General features: G+C 41.3%; 1 protein-coding gene and 1 long non-coding RNA gene across 2 annotated transcripts in view; one reads left to right on the forward strand and one right to left on the reverse strand.

The window, feature by feature from the left end:
* The window catches only part of CDH13 (cadherin 13), a 460,254-nt gene extending 443,075 nt beyond the window's left edge, over positions 1-17,179 (forward strand). The window contains exon 14 of the mRNA XM_066557779.1: positions 11,806-17,179. Within this exon, the coding sequence (XP_066413876.1) occupies positions 11,806-11,813 (8 nt within the window). The 3' untranslated portion in view covers positions 11,814-17,179. The remainder of the gene's footprint in view (positions 1-11,805) is intronic.
* Positions 4,645-11,924, reverse strand: LOC136561462 (uncharacterized). The gene is made up of 3 exons (XR_010784349.1): positions 11,788-11,924; positions 10,833-10,902; positions 4,645-4,821 (listed from the first exon to the last, which is right to left on the reverse strand). It is a non-coding gene; the product is annotated as an uncharacterized lncRNA (long non-coding RNA).
* Positions 17,180-17,816: the final 637 nt, after the last annotated feature.

Genomic DNA, 17,816 nt, shown 5'->3' on the forward strand with positions numbered 1-17,816 from the left:
GCAACAAGAAAAAATTAGGAGTTCCTGGCAGCCAGAAATAGAAAATATGAGATGCCAAAATATGTGGGCAGATTTGCACAACAAAACAATGTGGTGGGATTAAAAGATGATGAAAACAAAGTTGATTGGGAAAAGGAGCATCTCTGCATGCTTTGTATTTAACCTAATTTTACTGAGGTCAAGCTGGAATGGTGGAGAGTGGACAGGCAGAGGACTTTCCAAAGTTACAACAGGTAATGGTGACAAATATTGGAAAGAATATTGCCACTTGTCATTAAAGCAGACTCTGTGTTTAAGGTGAGACTTCATGTGGTGGCATTTTGTCCTCTGTCAGCTTTTCCTTGCCACTGCTGGAGACAAGACAGGACCAAATGTTCAGCCAAAATTCAGATTTTTAGTAGTTCAGATTGAGGGGGGAAAAAAACCATGAAAAAACCATCCTGGGTTCCTGGTCAGGGAGGGAGCTGCAGCAATCAGGTCCTGGAGGGAGGGAGGGAGGGAGTGGGGAAAGAGGAAATCTGTCTGAGCATGAGTGGGGCTGCTCTGAGATCATCCCTGAGTGCTGCAGTGCTTCCAGGGGACACAGCCAACCCAGCCCTGCTCAGAACTCAGCTAAAAGGGATCCTCACCACCACCAGAACTGCAAACAGGCTCCCCCTGGAAGGCTCCTCAATGTCCTCAGGGAGAGAGCAGCTACAACATCCCACAAGGGTGAGGGAGGGCACAGCAAAACAAGCCAGAAGCAAATTTGTGCATATTTGTGCACAAAATCTGCCCAGGCCCTGTGGGACACTGAGGAAGAACCACTCTGGCTGGCAGAACTAAGCTTCAGATCTATTACAAATTATTTATATTATTATTAGTATTTAAAGGGGTATTTGCATTCTGGGCTTTTGATTTTATAATAACTATTTCACTTAATTGCATAATCATAGAATGGTAATTGCATTTCATATCTTCTTTTATATTCTACCAACATAAAAGGCCACGTTAGATTCAAATGTGTGGAATGAAGGGAATAAAAGACACAATAGTTGTGTCACTAATATTTTACTTAGATTTCCCTGTTATAAAAAGACTGGGATTTGAACCTCATGTTGAAAAAACCCAATGTTTTATCTTTTTTGACTATCAACCATGAATGAGAAGCTTTTATTTTGTTCACCTGGCCAGTGGATTACAAAGCTGCAAGTTGACTTGAGCTGAAATAAGTGAAGAGCTCCATTATTCTGAACAGAAAGTGACGTGCCAGACAAGGGGGGAAACGCTGCCTTAAAGAAATTAAATAAACTAGAAGTGTCTACATTGCAATTAATTTGTTAAAGTCAGGGTGAAAGGCCTCAGGTGTGTTTGAAAAACAGAGACTGGCACAGATGTTACAAAAAAGCCTTAGAGATACCCCTGAATTTAATTGCCTAGTAATTTCCACAAACTTTTCCTATTTGGTGTTGGCTGTCCCTCGCTATATTGGGTTTTTTTCTGATTTGACAAATAAACATACAGGGCTAATAGAGAAAATACAGGTGGTTTTTTTTTATCCCCTGAAAATGATGTGTTTATTATTAAACCACTACAAAAAAAAAAAAAAAAAAAAAAAAACCAAAAATGTAAAAATTTCAATTATATGGAACTGGTGAGTTTGAATTTCCATGGAGCTGGACAGGCAGAGTTAATCCTGCAGTGTTATCTCTCACCCAGCTCATTTTTCAAAGCCACAGCAGCCCCTGTATCTCTTGTTTACCCCGTGTTATTTGTGCAGCAACATCAAATGGCTGAAAAGGGAAACAGAGCATTCCTGAAAGGCACCAGAATAAGACAAATCAGAGCAGGTTTCAAATGGAACAGACCTTTAAGGTCACTGCTCTTTCCCTTCCCTCTGCAGATTTGTTACCTGCACATTCCCACTTTTCAGCCTTTATTTTGAATTTCTTGGCTGAGTTTTAAACAGCCAGGTTGCTTTTTTTTTCCTTCAGGGCTCAACAATTGGGTTTTCCCTGTAGAATTTTGGGGTTTTCCCAAGAAAAAAAGGAAGAAGTTCATCCCTGTTCCATCCAGTTCCAGAGGAAGGGTTCCCAGTAGGTGAATTTGCTAAAACCAACACTTCTTGTTTGTTTCTCTGTTTTGTTGGTTGGGTTTGGTTGTTTTCTTTTTGTATTTTAGGTTGTCTTAGCACCTTTTAATCTTCTACAGCAATTTTCTTCTTTTCAGAGCAGTTTATTTTTAAATAAGTTAAAAAAAAAAAAAAAGATCAGTTTAATGAAAAATACTAAGGAAGTTTCCAAGATACATTTCCCCATTTCTGAGAAATCAAATATCCCTATTTTGGCTAAAATTGCATAACTATTAAAATTGGAGAGTTTTGCTGTGAAAGGTGCTTTATTAAGGTGGTTATTTGGATTTTTTTTTTTGCACTGCTCTAATTTGAGTTGCATTCTTGTGCTAGAGCACAGCCATGTAGGTACCTAAAATATCACTTAAAATTTGCCCTCCAAGTAATTGGAAATTGCTGATATTTAGTGAGTTCCAGTGATGTAAATCTCACATCCTAAACCAAACAACAGCAGCAATATCCACTATCACTCACTGCCTTTTTGACAGATGCTTTGGTCCACATTAATGTTATTATTTTTGCAGCTAAATATCACTGAAATAGATGCTCTCTCAAGTGCCTGTATGAGAAAAACACCATTTTTATTTGTGCCCTTAAAGATCTGGTTTGATTTCAAAGGAAAGGATGGTTTGGGGTTAAGGGGTTGCTTCAATTTGAGCCAGCCTTGATTTGAATCTCAATTTTAACACAGAGCTGTGCCCATTCTTCTGATTTCACTGCAGGTTTTTTCCAGTCCTGCAACATATTGTGCAGTTTGGGAGCCCACCTAAAATTAATGGGGCTTGAAATGGCCCGGAAATCCATATGGATGTCCATAATTGGGGACAGGATGTTTGTACACCAGACAAGACAAATAGAAATGCCCCCAAATTACCCATCAGCATATTGAAATGTGCTTAATAACACTGCATTTGATGGAGTCAGTTAGGTGGGAAATGGCATTTTCCACACATTTGGAGCCATCCGCAGGCGTTGCAGGAGCGCAGGGGTGAGCAGAGGGGGCCGTTTAGGAGATGTGTGTTTGGAATGCAGAAGGGAGCAAATGCAGCTCCTTCCCCAAGAGCTGCAGTGTTATTGCTGCTGGTCACTCTGAGGCAGGGCATGGACATTCAGAGAGATTGGTTTGAGAGCCCATTTAGTGCTGGGAATTCAAGGGAACCTTTTTATGTTTTCATTTTCTCAGCCGTACTTCGCAGTAATTGTTGGTACATAATATTTTGTATTTCTTCTCTGAACAGCTTCTTAAAGCCACATAAATATTGAATTTCAGATGGTTATGGTCAGGATTGCTCTGGAGTGGCCTATGATTAAAAACTGGCACCGAATACATGACCAGCTGCAGTATTTTTTTCTGCCATTGATGGTCACTACACATTGTGAGATGTTTGTTTCTTTTCACCATGTCTGTCCTTGGCTATTTTCCCCATAACTGTTTTTCCTATTCCTTTCCTATTTTTTCCCTTTATAGCATCCAAATAACTCAATGTAAACAGCTTTGTGTTCAGATTTGGGCAGGATATTAAAGATTAGGAGGAGATTTGTGGTGCCTGAAGGTTTTGATGCTGCTGCCTTTGCTTCTGCAATACCCAGTGGACCCTTTCAAAGCCCTTTAAAGACCATTAATGTTTGGAGTATTTTAGATGAGGACTTAAAACCTCACTTTATCAATATAATTAATTGGGATAGGTCATTAGTTGGTGGTTAGGTAAGCACCTCTTTTAGGAGCAGTTCTTCAAAAGATTTGAAATGAGCAGGTTGATACCAACACCTGGCTGATTTTCTAGTTTGTTTTTTTTTCCTTTTCTGTGGCTTCTAAGCATAATCCTTCACTCTAGTTTTTATTCTTACTCAACAAGAATTTCTTCAGATGATTAATTTAGGATTTCAAGCTGGGTTGAGTTTGTACCTACAGATCTGAATGTGTCTGGATTGTTCATGTTCTGCTTATTTAAAGCTGCTGGTAACCTGTGCTGTGCTGCTGTGGGAGATGAGATCTGAGTGCCTGAGCAGCTTCCAGCCCTTTAAAAGGTTGGCTCCCTGCTACAGCTGATGCATTTCATTTTCAGCATCCCTATGAAAAAAAAATATCAGCAGACTTGTTCAGTGCTGCTATTTCCAAACTGTACTTATTCATTTCACTTGTTGAATAGTTTCAACCATTCCATTCCATTTATCAGATTAGAGCATGGGGAAATATCCTTGCAGGCTGCAGGCAGCCACCTCTGCAATTGTTTAGTTTTGACAGAACTGAAAAATGAAGGAAGCATTTATTCCCTATTGCTCCAATGAAGGCAACACTGCTTTGACAAAGTATCCAACTGAAATTCACATCAATTTTTAAAAAAATAATAATGGAGTACATCTTGGCTTTTCTACCTTAAAACTCCCCATCTCCCAGTGAGATTCTTCACCTCCCTGGAGAACAGGAATTGTATTAGAAGATGGTTTTTATTTGATAAACCTAGGGAAGCACATGGCTCTGAATTTCTAAGCAAGGAGAGTCGGAATTTTGCTTCATCTGACCAACATTTCTTTCAGAAAATGTTTCTTTTATTCACTTAGGAGCAGCTCATTACACAGGGAGTGTGTGTGAGTACCTGATGGGGAGGAGGGCAGGCACAGACAAGAATTCAGCAGTGCCCTTGCCAGGGTCAGAAGAAAGAGCACTTTGGCTTCCTCTAGCCCTGCTTTGGGTCTGCCACTGCAGTCTCCTAATAAAAAAAAAAAAAAAAAAAAAAAAAAAAAATATATATATATATATATATATATATATATATATAATATAATTATATATTATATAATTAATATACATTATATATTAATTATATATTCTAGTCCATTATATATCATTATATATTATATATTATTATATATTATATTATATTATATTATATTATATTATATTATATTATATTATATTATATTATATTATATTATATACAGTTATATTATATACAGTTATAATATAGTTATATTATATATTAATATTACTATCTATTTATATATAAATATATATTTATAGATATAGATTATATAAATTAATATAATAAGAATAAATCTATCATAATGAATACAATAAATTAGCAGTGTGGGAGCTGCTAATGCTGGTGTCCCACAGGTGCAAGGACCTCAGCAGGGGGAATGTGTCCCCTGTGCCCGCTGGGAGCTGGGGCTGGCACATTTGCCCCTCCCTGCCACGCTGGGCTGATTGCAGAGCCCCTGGCAGAGTTTCAGCTCCTGCAGTCCAACCCTGGCACTGATTTAGGAGAGCCCCCCAAAGCTCTGAGGGCAATTATGAGACTCTCATTTCACACAGTGCTTCTCCCATCCTTAACAGGATAATGTCAAATAATTTCTCACTTAAATGAGAAACCAATTGTGTGTGATGCTATGAGCTGCAGATTTTCAGGATAAACTAATTTGCTTTTGGAGTCTTTATAAACTTTTCCCCAGGGTGCTGTGGCCAGTGAGATCAGCAGTTTGTTCTGGCTGATATTAACCCCAAATTTCTTAATTGCAGGAATGAAAACACAGGGTATCTGTTTGGGAACAGTCCTTCAAATTCAATGAGATTTTGGGGGAAATTTATAATAATTTATAGGCACACTGTGAAACTTCTGCAGTTGAAACTTCCCAGTGACAGATCAACCAGTGATGCACATGAAAATAATTTATATTTTTCAAAATTCTACATCCAGGCTAAACTAATAACTGTGCCTCTAATTAATGACCTTTCCTAGATGGTAAATCCAGGAAAGAAGTACCTGGATGTTGATTAGCTGCCTAATCAGAAGCACAGTGCTGATCTCTTCTATCATTTTTGTTACCTCTTTAGCATTACTGAGGTTTCAATAAAGTCCATGATGTAATGTAGACTTTTAATTATGCCAGATTAATGTAATATTTCTGATGAAAGGGTAATTGAAAGAAATGGAGCATGCATGAGCTGAACTCCAAACTCCAGCTGTGTTAACTCTCCTACTTTAATGGGAATTAAAGGATGAATGCATTTTGGGTAAAGCTCATTCCTGTACAGAGGGTCAGCAAGAAACTTAAACGCCTTTAATTTTTATGAGGTTTTAACTGCAGTGTAGAAGCAGAGTCTGTGAAATAGAGGGTGAGCTTGGTCTCATAAAGAGCACATCTTTCAAAGGCTGTTAATTACTCTGTTTAGACCTGTGTCTTTAAAAGAAGCAAGGGGTTGAGTCACTAATGTAATGTAAATATGTTCAGAGAGAGCTCTGGCTGCAGCAGGGAAAGCTGGGGGGCACCAGAGCATTTCTGAGATCAGAAGTTCTGCAGACCCCACTGCTGGCTGGAGGGAAGGGTTCTGCTGGAATGTGAGCTCTTGGCAGCCGGAACCTCAGGGAATGAATTTACATCCCACCAGTTGCTTCTTCCCTGGAATGCAGATCATTAAATCTTTGTCTTAAATTCTGGGTATTTTTTTTCCCTCCATTTTCCTCTGTTGTGTGGCTGAACATGAGGAGTAATCCCTGAGTTAGCCCAGTGTGACAGAGGCAGGGAGATGTCTCTGCAGCCTTTGAAGAAGCCAGCATTAGGAACTTGGGCTAAATTAGGTAAATTGCACCTTTTCAAACCAAACCAGCTTTTGGAACTCTAATGCAGGGCTTTCCTGTGGAGTTGACCACCATCATCAACTTCAAATACAGCCAGCAGACCTTGGTTGAGGAGAAATAAGGGTTTTTCCCATCTAATTTTCTATGCCATGAGTCTCCCTACCCTGAACTGTGCACTTAGACCTATATCCCCAAAGTAAAATTATTTTTATTGATGCTATTAGTACATTAGCTCCAGACAGACTCTCACAGGATTTGTCCAGCAGAAGAAAATCTTCACTTCCAGACCTCCTCTTCTTCCTGATGCCAACAGCCACCAGCTGCTGCTGAGAAGGTGCTGTGCTTTCCTATCTGAGCCCATTGACAGAAATGCAATAATTCAGAAACACATGGCAGTAACCCTGCCTTTCTCACTGCTATGGATCTTTTTAAGGTCTCTCCCAGCCTAGTCATTCTGTGAATTCTCTGCTATCTCACTGTTATCTCAGAAGGAACAAGGCTGAATGTGTCTCAAGTATCAGAGGTAGAAGAGCAGAGGAGAACTGTGAGATAAAATTGGTGAAGATCACATTAGAGACTGAAATGAGAGAGATTTCTGGAGGAATACATTCCCTACAGCTGTGCTCACTTAGTGCTGCTGTGAATCCCTGGATACCCACAGGAAAAGGTGGAAGGGACAAAATAAGAGAAAAAATTTCCATCCTCACCTTTGTGGCTTGAGTGCTTTGGGCAACAAATCACTCGTTGTAGGTAATTTCTGTCAAATCACATCTAAAACAACACAGGGTGGGCAATAATTCCTGAGTGCTGAGGCCAGATATGGAGGCAGAGCTGATAGACAGAAAATAAAATAATTACTAGGCCTAATTATCATTAGTGTGCAGATCTAAACCTGCCAGGCACAGGCTTACCAGGGAATTAAGTTCTTAAAAGAAATAGTTCTCATTGATCAGCAAATGTGCTCCCTGCACGCATTATTTGCACATTTTATGCTCGCAGTATTCCTTAAATACTAATATATTTTATGAGCTATTGCCAGCTGCAAACTATAAATTGTCTGTGCTATAAAATACATAATAATGGGTTCAAAAAAAACCCTAAAAACCAATGCAATCCCATCAAAGTGAGTGGAAAAGTCACCAGGTGAGCTGGGGCTCAAGTAAGAAGTAGATTCTAAAATTTGGCTCTGTGTGAGCATTTATGGAACTTTCATTTGTTCCTTCTTTATGGGGACAATAAATAAAAAGAAAAGCCAACAAGAAAACTACAATTCCTACACAGGAAACAACAATGAACACTGGAAATCCAACTGGGAGAACAGAGAGATTTTAAACATGGACCAGAGGCTCAGATCTCCCCAGTGAGTTTATAACAGAGCAGTTGTGTTGGTTTCAGTGGATTTCCTCACTTTCAGGTTGAGTTTTCCAGGCAATACTTTGGTTATCCTTGATTGAGGATAAACATTAAATTTTCCAGGCAATACTTTGGTTATCCTTGATTGGGAATAAACATTGAGTTTTCCAGGCAATACTTTGGTTATCCTTGATTGAGGATAAACATTAAATTTTCCAGGCAATACTTTGGTTATCCTTGATTGGGAATAAACATTGAGTTTTCCAGGCAATAGTTTGGTTTTCCTTGGTTGAGGATAAACATTGAGTTTTCCAGGCAATATTTTGGTTATCCTTGGTTGAGGATAAACATTAAATTTTCCAGGCAATACTTTGGTTATCCTTGATTCCTGTAGATTTTGTGTTAAGGGAGTTACTGGCCAGGATGTTTGGCCAATTAACACCTTACATGACCTTATCAGACTCTTTGTAGAAAGTAAATTTGTAACTGACACTTGTTATTAACCACAGAAAATAAAAGACTGATGCTCTCTAGGACAGAACAATTTCCAATCAATTTTGTGTGCAACAGAAAGACCCAAGATAGATTTGATCTTGCATATTCTTACTTACCAAAAGTTGTCTACTGAAACATTACAGACCATGATTTTGAGTGTTGAATCTGATTTCCAGAGGCAAAAACTATTCCTTTAAATAATCCACCTGTGCAAAATTTTCTACTTTTCTACTCAATAACAAATAATTATTATTCAATAAGAATTATTATACTTTGTGGGGGTGTAGGTCTAAGTGCACAGTTCATGACATAGAAAATGAGATGGAAAAAGCCCTTCTTTCTACTCAATCACCATTAAGGGCTGTGTTTGGGATAATTCTTTTAACACGAGGCTCAGCTGAATTCAGAGTAGTCTTGGCACCCTCCGCCAGTGCCAAGAGTTTGTGGAAGTGTCAGGAGATGTTGGGACACAGCTTCCTGTGGAAGGGGCCCAGGTTTCTCTGAACACACCTCAGGGGAAGTTGTCACCACAGGCTGTGAATGAGGGGAAAACCAGGGAATTCCTGCAGGGAAAATCCAGGGATGCGCAGGGGGAAAGGGGCAGTGAAGGAGGCACAGCCACAGAGGTTTTGTCAAAGTGGCAGAGCAGGAAAATGCTCTGTAGAGCACAAGGCTGGCAGGGGATGAGCACACAGCAGCTCAATTTGTCAAGGGCTCACAAAAGATGCTGCAAACCTGCTAAGTGAGAGCCTGGGTAGGGGATTTGGCTCTTTGAATGGCTACAAAAAGCCCTTTGGGACAACCTGTGAGAGAGAATCCTCTAGATTGACATAACCTAAATATACAGAGCTAGAAAGGAGATTCCATGACAAAAACCTCCTCTGGTTTGTTTGTGCTTTCAGGCCTGAACGAGAGGCAGGATGATGGTGTTGTCCTGAGCAATCAAAGGAGGGAGTGCTTCAGGGGGAAGGTTTAAGAGCTGAGTTGTAGCTGTGCAGAGCTGCCAGGAAAACATCCAAAAGTTATCAGAGCTAGAGGCTGACATTTTAGACTAAATGGAAAAGTGGGAGAAGAGAGTAAGAGCTCTGAACTGTCAGCAGCAATGCCATTGCTGAGCAGGAAAGGAAGGTGGCACTGAGAAGGGGAAGAAACCAAAGTGGGGGGGAAAAAGGTTTCCTAAAGGAATAAACTGGAGGAACGAGACCAAAGGAGAGGCTGGGAAAGTGATTAGAGAAATCATGGTAAAATTACAGGAGGAGATAGTCCCAGGAGCCTCAGTGCCAGGAGCCAAGGGAACTTCATTTTCAGGCATGTGATTGAATGGATCAAAGGCAAGAAAGGATGGAGTTGAGAAGAAATTTCAGTGAAAGAAAATCTGAGCAGACCTTGTAGAGCTTTGAGGTGAAAGGAGCCAGGAATGGGGTGGTGCCTGCAGAGGCAGCTGGGGTAACAGGGAGGGTCCAAAATTCCTTGTGAGAGACAAACTGGCCTTCAATAGATAAAAAAACAGCAACAGAGAAAGAGTCATAATTAAAGATTAACTGGTTTCTGTACATCCCACAATGTGTATGAAAGGCTCACACACATTCATTATGCCTGTCAATATAATGTAAAATATACAAGCTTTTCTTCAGGTGTGCACATAAATCACCAAACCCTGCCCTTTGTTTACAGGCTGTTGGTGGAGCAGCTCAGTGGCTGCTCCAGTTGGTGGGGAATTTATAAATTTTGTGCTGACAGATTTCTCTGGTGACGTCTCAGCCAGTGCATTGCACAGAAACTCAGCACCACAGCTGCTGCTCATTCATCATGTCCAAGTGCCTGTCCTGAGCAGGAAGACCCCCAAGGATCTCCCAAGGATTCAGAGCAGTTTCATCAGTCCCAGACCAGTGTCAGCTCCTTTGAGCCAGGATTAAACAAATCCCCTTTAATGACACTGAGCTTCATTGGGATCTGGAAATGCTATTTTTCACGTTGTCTGTGAGACCAGAGTCTCAAATTCTTTCTTTTCACCACCCAGGAGATCAGGTTGTTTATGAGAATTTAGTTCTAGCTGGCATCCCTAATCCAAATATATCCAGACTTTGGCAGTCATGACCATAAATCTCCTATATGTGAGTCTGGATCCTGATTTTGTGGCCAGACCTTTTCTTTCAGCAGCAGGATAAAAATCCACATGCCCAAGCAATTCCAGATTTTGTCCTATTTGGAAATCTCAGTTAAACTTCTCCCTTCAGTGAGCCCCATCCATCAGCACCTCTATGGATTTCTTACACTTAATTTGCTTTATTTACCTTTGTTTACCAGAAGTGAAGCACTGCAGCGAAGGGGCCAGGCAGCTGTTGGCATCCAGGTGCCTGCTTGCTGCAGAATTCAATATTGACATCAGTTCAAAGGATAACAAGAAAGAAACAGATAAAACAAAACAGCCTTATCAATAATTAAATTAAATTTGATTTGCCCTAAAAGGCAAACAGATCATTAAAATTTTTTAAAGGGCGCAAACCAGCATCTAACATTGACCATTACATTTCTGTGGCGGTGACAAAACTATCAATATTGCAATATTACAATCTTTGAAGTGTACAGATGCAATAAACATTAGAAAAACATTTGCTGACTGAGTCTTTCCCTTGGTTTTATAGGCTGAGTGTGAGCTATAGCTGATGTTAGATTTGCTCCTGAACTCTCCTTTCTGAATTCCTTTACTGCCTTGGTATTATCAGGGTGTCCATCTAAAACAGAATTCAAGCCCCACATTCACTTTATTTAATAGAAATGCCACATAAAACTCTTCTATTTCTGTAGCAACATTAATATGATGCACCAGGCCTTTTATTCCCTTTATTCACAAACTCCAAAGCTCTATTAGAGTGTTAATTTTTAAAAGAATTTTGTTTGTTTGCTCTCTGCTTGTCAGGGTGTGCAGGGAGGGAGGGGCTGGCATTTCCTTGGGCACAAATGGAATTGATGGAGGTGCCCAAGGTGGGGAATCAGGCCCTGGCTCAGGATTTATCCTCTCACCACATCTTCCAGAATTGCACCACAAAGGTCTCTGACTGCCCCCCATGACATTTTGGGCTTTCCTCTTGGAAATTGGAGATTTCTGCACTCACTTTAATTGTTCCTAGACCCAAATAATCAATATTTAGCTACTGGCAATGTTCATGCACCCAACCAGTGATTTGACTGGGGGGGAAAAAAACCCCAAACACATAAAGATCCTGTGATTTGCATGGCAATACTCACCCCCATCTCCTCCTTTAGGTCTGTAAGAATTCTGCCATTTGAAGCTGTCCTACCGAGTTGCCATGGCAACGAGAAGAAAGGAAAAAAACCCATCAGCCCTGAAGATTGCGGTTTACAAGGACTGTTCTTCACTCCTCGGCCTCAGTTGCTCCAGTTTAGTTTGCAATCTCACTCAATCTGTCCAACTGTACCTTGGTGTTCGACAGCCTCCACCCCTCTGCCCTTTGGCCCTGGATTCCTCCTGCAGGACACAAGGTTTACTCAAAATTTACTCTGAATGTTAACAGACCATGACATCCAAACCCCCACCCACCTTGGGGTGAGCAGAAAAAAAAGAAAAAAAAAAAAAACCAACAAACAAAAAAAACACCACGAAACCAGATTGACTCCATTTTTTTTCTATCTGTTGACTTGTTGCTATTCAACTGTTCAGAAAATATTTTGTCTGTGGGTTAGTATTTGTATATGTATGAGTGTATGTATATATATATATTTATATAGAGAGAAGAGTTATACCACAGGTTTAGCTTTTATAAAACGTTCATCTGGAGGGTGAGAGAAGGGAGGGAGCAGAAGAACAACACCACCACAGCCACAGATGAATGGGAGCTGTCCCAGCATGGCTAAACCTGCTGTGTTTGCTGTCCAGAGCAGCAGAGAGCCTGCGGCCCTTCTCGTACCTCAGGGTCAGCAAAGGAGAAATGCAAATCCCCAGGGCTTGTTCCTGCTCTGGACTGCTCCCCCTGCCCCAGAGGGAGCTGGGCATGCAGGAGGAGCAGCCAGGTGTGAGCAGCTCTGCCTGATTTGAGAGGCCAAAGGGCTGAAATGTTGGCTGGGGCAGGTGACAAAACGTTTTTATCAGCTCTGCGGGTGAGAAGCTGAGCCCAATGCTCAGAGCTTGCCAGAGCCCTGATCTCTGCCTCAGCCTCGGGGCCAGCAGCAGCACAGGGGCCCTGTTCCATAAATACCCTCACAGCCACACCAATCCATCCTTTTGGATATATATATACATACATACACATGTACACACAGTTTCCAGTTAAGAGTAACGAGAGCATTTCTTTGTGTGTGTAAACTTAGCACACCTGTTTGCAGACAGGGGAAAAAAGGGTGTTTGTTCTCTCTGAATATGGATCCTTTTTTATTCTGTGAGCATGTAAGGTCAAAAAGCAACAACAAAAAAAAAAGAATCCTTCTAACTGTATGAAGATGATCATCTTGTTAATAAACTGTAAATGATCCATCAAAGCTCACACCAAATTTTTATAAAATTAACACAAAAAGTATACTAGTGACAGACTGTGGCTTTTATTAGAGCTTGGCAGTAACTAGGGTAAGGTAAGTGTCTTAGAATATTTTAATAAACCTGCTTATTTAAAGTTTAAACAAGAAAGCTTCCTTATGCAATAGAACTTTGCAGCTGCACTCTTTAGTTGGCATTTTTACAGTAATTATGGGTCATACTCGATGGCATCCTTACCACAGTGAGAGTATGAGCATACCTTCCACCCCACATCTATGTTCCAATAGTAAAGATTTTTGGAAGCATTAAAAATAAGTCCAGACATACATTTAGCTTCCCATAATGCTACACTAGATATTAAATGTGTGTTGGTGGTTAAAATTTGCTGTACAATAGCTTTTCTCCGACTTCCTGTATTATACCAAATATGAAACAGGTTTTGGGGTTTTTTTTTTCTTTCTTCTTTTTTTTTTTTTAATCAAAAGGAGTAATAACAACAGACAGAGGAAAAATGAGTTTGTGTTGTGAGCTTTCCTAACGTTGTAGATTTGTTGATAAGATATGAGCTGCCTTCAGACCAGGCTTTCTCTTCCAGCTTAACTCCTGCAGTCCTGGCCAAGTGAAATCTCTTGTGTCACCCAAGTGGCACTTGAAGGTCACTGGGACCCCAGGAGTGGCTTTGGCAGCTTCAGGCATCCCAGCAGGGAAGTGCCTGACCCCAACCCTCGACATGGGCACGCTCCTGGTCCTCTCTCCCTGCCCATGCCTTGTATGGACCCCACCTGCTGCTTTGCCATCAACAATCACATCTTTTTTATTAAAAAAAAATAAATAAAAATAAAAATAGATATTATTTTCAAGCAAATTTTTTCCAAAAGGAACAATTTATCTACTGTATGGCACCTCTGGAATTCCAACGTGTATGTTCAATGAATGCACCCAAAGATATTCTGCACCCTGTGCTTTGAGCTACAAAACCTCTATCTTGAATAAAAGAAATTATATTACCCTGCCCCACAAATACTCTTTTCTACTTGCTTTTTTCCTCTCTCCACCCAGCCAAACCCACCTCTCTTGGCTTTGGTGTCATTTCTGTCAAGTGCCAGAAAAATCTGCCCTTCCCTGCTTTAAACCCAGGCTCACAGAGCGTTTGGTGAATCATCCCAAGGGCAGCCAAAGTGAGGAGCAAAGAGAAAACTCTTCTGCCTGGAGCTCCACCAGCAAGGGGAAGACTCTGCCTACACCCTGTGCCCAAGGAAAAGATCTTTCTTCTTGGATCCACTGCAGAATTTTGATGTGCAGAGAGGTCAGAGCCTGGCTGAAGCTCTGACTCCAAGCCTCCACTCCCATTTTCCCTTTATTTCTGCTCCCACATTAAAGCCTCCCAGCCTTTCCCAAGTGTCCCCAGGGAGCCCATCCCAGCCATGCCAGGAGAAGATGAAGCTGCCATGTTCATGTTTGTCCCCCTTTAACACAGACTGTGGCACGTTCATGGTGTGACACGAGTGAGGAACCACAGCAGGACCTGAATTTTCCTACCTGAACAAAGGGTGTCACCTCTGGCTCAAAAAGCCAGTGTCCATTTCCTGGAACAAAGGAACAGCAGTGATTTATCCATTTTCCTACAATACAATGAAAAAGCAGAAGATTTACAAAATTGGTTGTATTATTTTCTAATAGTTGGTTCTGTTTAACATTAGTTCAGCCTAATTAATTGATTCAACATTAATTCAAGGTTGCTGTTTTTATAACACACCCCTTATTCCTACCCAGCTGTTTTAGCCCCACCAAGTTATTTCAGTCTGTGTTTGTAGGTTCATAAATGCTGTCTAGATTTGGAAAGGCAGTGAACTTGTTGATTATCATTTTGTAACATGCACAAACTTACTTTTTATTTGTTAAAATCATTTCACTTGAAAAGGCTCTGTGCTGTTGAAACAAAAACAGGGAATAGCAATCAGTGAGAGGGGTTTATTAGCAAGGGAAGGGTCTCATTTTTGGTGTGCTTGCTAATTGAACCCTGGTCTGTGCTCCTTGTGTGTGCTTTTCCACTGTGCCTGTGTGCATTTATTAATGTCCATGTTGCTCAGTAGCTGTAGGTCTGGAGAGTAAAAATAAGGAAAAAGAGCTGAATTTCCTGCTGGGTGTGGAGGAAGATGTGGAGGTGAGGGTGGAACGCTGGCAGCACAGTCCCTGAGCCCTGCTCTCATCACCTTTACACTGCTGGAGTCAAACAGCAGCTCCATCAGCAGAACTGAGGTTCAGTTCATCATTTTTAGGTGGAATTTTCCCTCCCCACCTCTTGCTTCTTGCTGCTGGCTGTGAACAGTGGGGCTGCAATGTTTGTCACAGGATTGCTGAGTGCTCACACCTTAGCAGAAGCCTGGGGTTTGTCACACCCAGCCACCCACAGGTGCCCTCCACTGAGCACCTGGAGTTGTCAGAACCATTTGGTTTAACCTTTATTTGAAATGGATGGGGTGAAACGATTTGTTCCGCTCTCTTGCATAGTCATTTTTTAGATTACTGTAATACAAACCTCATTTATTAAATTATGGATTTACAAGCAGTTTGTAGGGCCCTATCTTAAATGCCTTGTCACTAGAAAAAGACATCTACTATATTGACAACTTTGGTCTTTCCTTTGCAAAGGCCTCTTGTCTGAAACACTGAGAAAGCTGCCAATTTTCCTCTCAAATGTTACTAATCCACTCGGAGCAGAATTCTGTACACAAATAATTTTACATCACTTGCTCTAAAGGCTAAGTTGCTTTTGGAATAGGTTTAAAAATGTCTTATTTAATTAAAAAAAAAATAATAATTATATTAAAGTCACATTGGCTTGAGACCACCAAGTCTAAAGCAAAACTCTGCTCCTGTCTTGCCTTTTTTGCATCTCTAGAAACTCTGTTGTCTGAGAGAGAGCCAGCCCAATGCTAACACAAAGAAAAATAAAACAGCAGTTACTTCCTTTCAGTTAACTCTGTGCCCTTCAGCAGTGCACATCAGGAATGAACATGATAGACATTCTCTTCAGAGCAGACAGAGCTGAGTCTTGAAAGCACACGAGGCGCTGAGTGCCCTGTCCTGCCTCACACCAGGACACTGCAGCTGCTCGGGGCTGTCCCAGTGGGATGGATGCACTCCCCCACTCCCAGAGGAGGGTTTCCAGTTGCACAACTGCTATGTCTGTATATATGTAGATATATAGAGATATACACATATAAATATATATATTATATATATGCAGGTGGAAGGAGGTGGATACAACACGGGGGACTTGGAATAAGCAGTTTAATTCCCTCAGTTAGGGATGAATTCATGAGATAAGGGACAGCATGGGCTGCATGTACTGGACCAGTCTGATTTGAAGCAAATAAAAAGGGCAAAAAGCCCACACACCAAACCCCAGGCTTATCTCAACTCTCCTGTTGTATTTCTGCCACCCTGAGCTGTCCCCTCGTACCACAATTATATCAGTTGAAGCCATGCATCGTTGTTTTCTGACTCATTGTCAGTTGTCTGTGGATCAGCAGGTCACAGGAGTGCGAAGGGAAGGGTTTAGAGCCAGAATTCCTCATTCCTGAGCTTTCAGTGGGACAATGTGGGACATTCCTGAGCTTTCAGTGGGACAGCTGTTCGGGAAAGCTTCATCCAGCCTTGAGCGCTGCACTCCTCCTCTGCATCAGCAAGCGAGTGCACTCTGAGGCTTGGGGTGAAACAAATGTAGTGTAGAGCCAGGCTGGGTGTTTGGATGTGCACACACCCCCTGAGGTGTGGAATGAGGAATGAATCCGTGTCTGGGGGGCTGAGATGGGAACTCAGCACAAAGGGGTTGTGTTGTTACTGCCATTTCAGCCAGAACCCTCCTGCAAAACCACACCTACCCCAAACAACCTCTGTCCCTTGAAGTTACCATCAACATTTTTTTTTTCATTTTTAACAGTCCAAACAAGGAGGAAAACATTTTGTTTGATTTTCAAGATGCTTAATTCAGCTGCTTTTCCAGTTAATCATTCCTTTGGGCCCTAGTTGCTGAATCGCTTGCTGTTTCTGAGGTGTAAATAAACATTTTGATTTATGATGTGATTGCAAAGAAACTTGTAATTTATTTGTGAAATGCTCAAATAAAGGATGTATGGGCTTTTACCTTCTGTCTGGACCTAGACCTTGCCTCAGGAATGGAGGCCACAAAATGACCTCCAGACTGGCAAAGGAATGGAACCACCCGTGCTAAACATCAGAAACCTCAGCATGTTCTTAGGGAAGGAGAAAAATTGCAGCCTTCACGTGGTTTGAGAATGAGAATCATGAGCTTAGAGAGGCAAATGGAATCACAGAGGATGGTTTGGGTTGGGAGGGACCTTAAAAATCATCTTTTGAATTATCTAAAGATCAGAGACACCTTCCTGATCTAAAGAGCAGGGCCCTATCCAGCCTGGCCTTGGACACTCCAGGGATGCTCTGACCACACAAAAAAAAGGTTTGCTCACCAAAAAGCAGAGGTGAATATTCAGGTAACAACAATAATCTGCTGTCTAAAGCCCCATTTCCATTGAAGAGGTTGCCTTGAGCCAAACCCAAACCAGCTGTCCCAGGCTGGACTGCAGCCAGGAGCTCTCATGGATCTTTGTGCATTTCCTTCCTGCCTCACCTGGTCACCCACCAGCCCCTTAGAGAGAGCAGCCAGGCACAAAAACTGCACAAACAACACAGAAAACTGAACAAATGCCTCCTTGCCAGGGAATTCTTGTTCCAGTGTAAAGCTAAAGCCTGCTGCCTTGCT

This window comes from Molothrus aeneus, chromosome 11, assembly GCF_037042795.1.
Source record: "Molothrus aeneus isolate 106 chromosome 11, BPBGC_Maene_1.0, whole genome shotgun sequence".
NCBI classification, from domain to species: Eukaryota; Metazoa; Chordata; class Aves; order Passeriformes; family Icteridae; genus Molothrus; species Molothrus aeneus.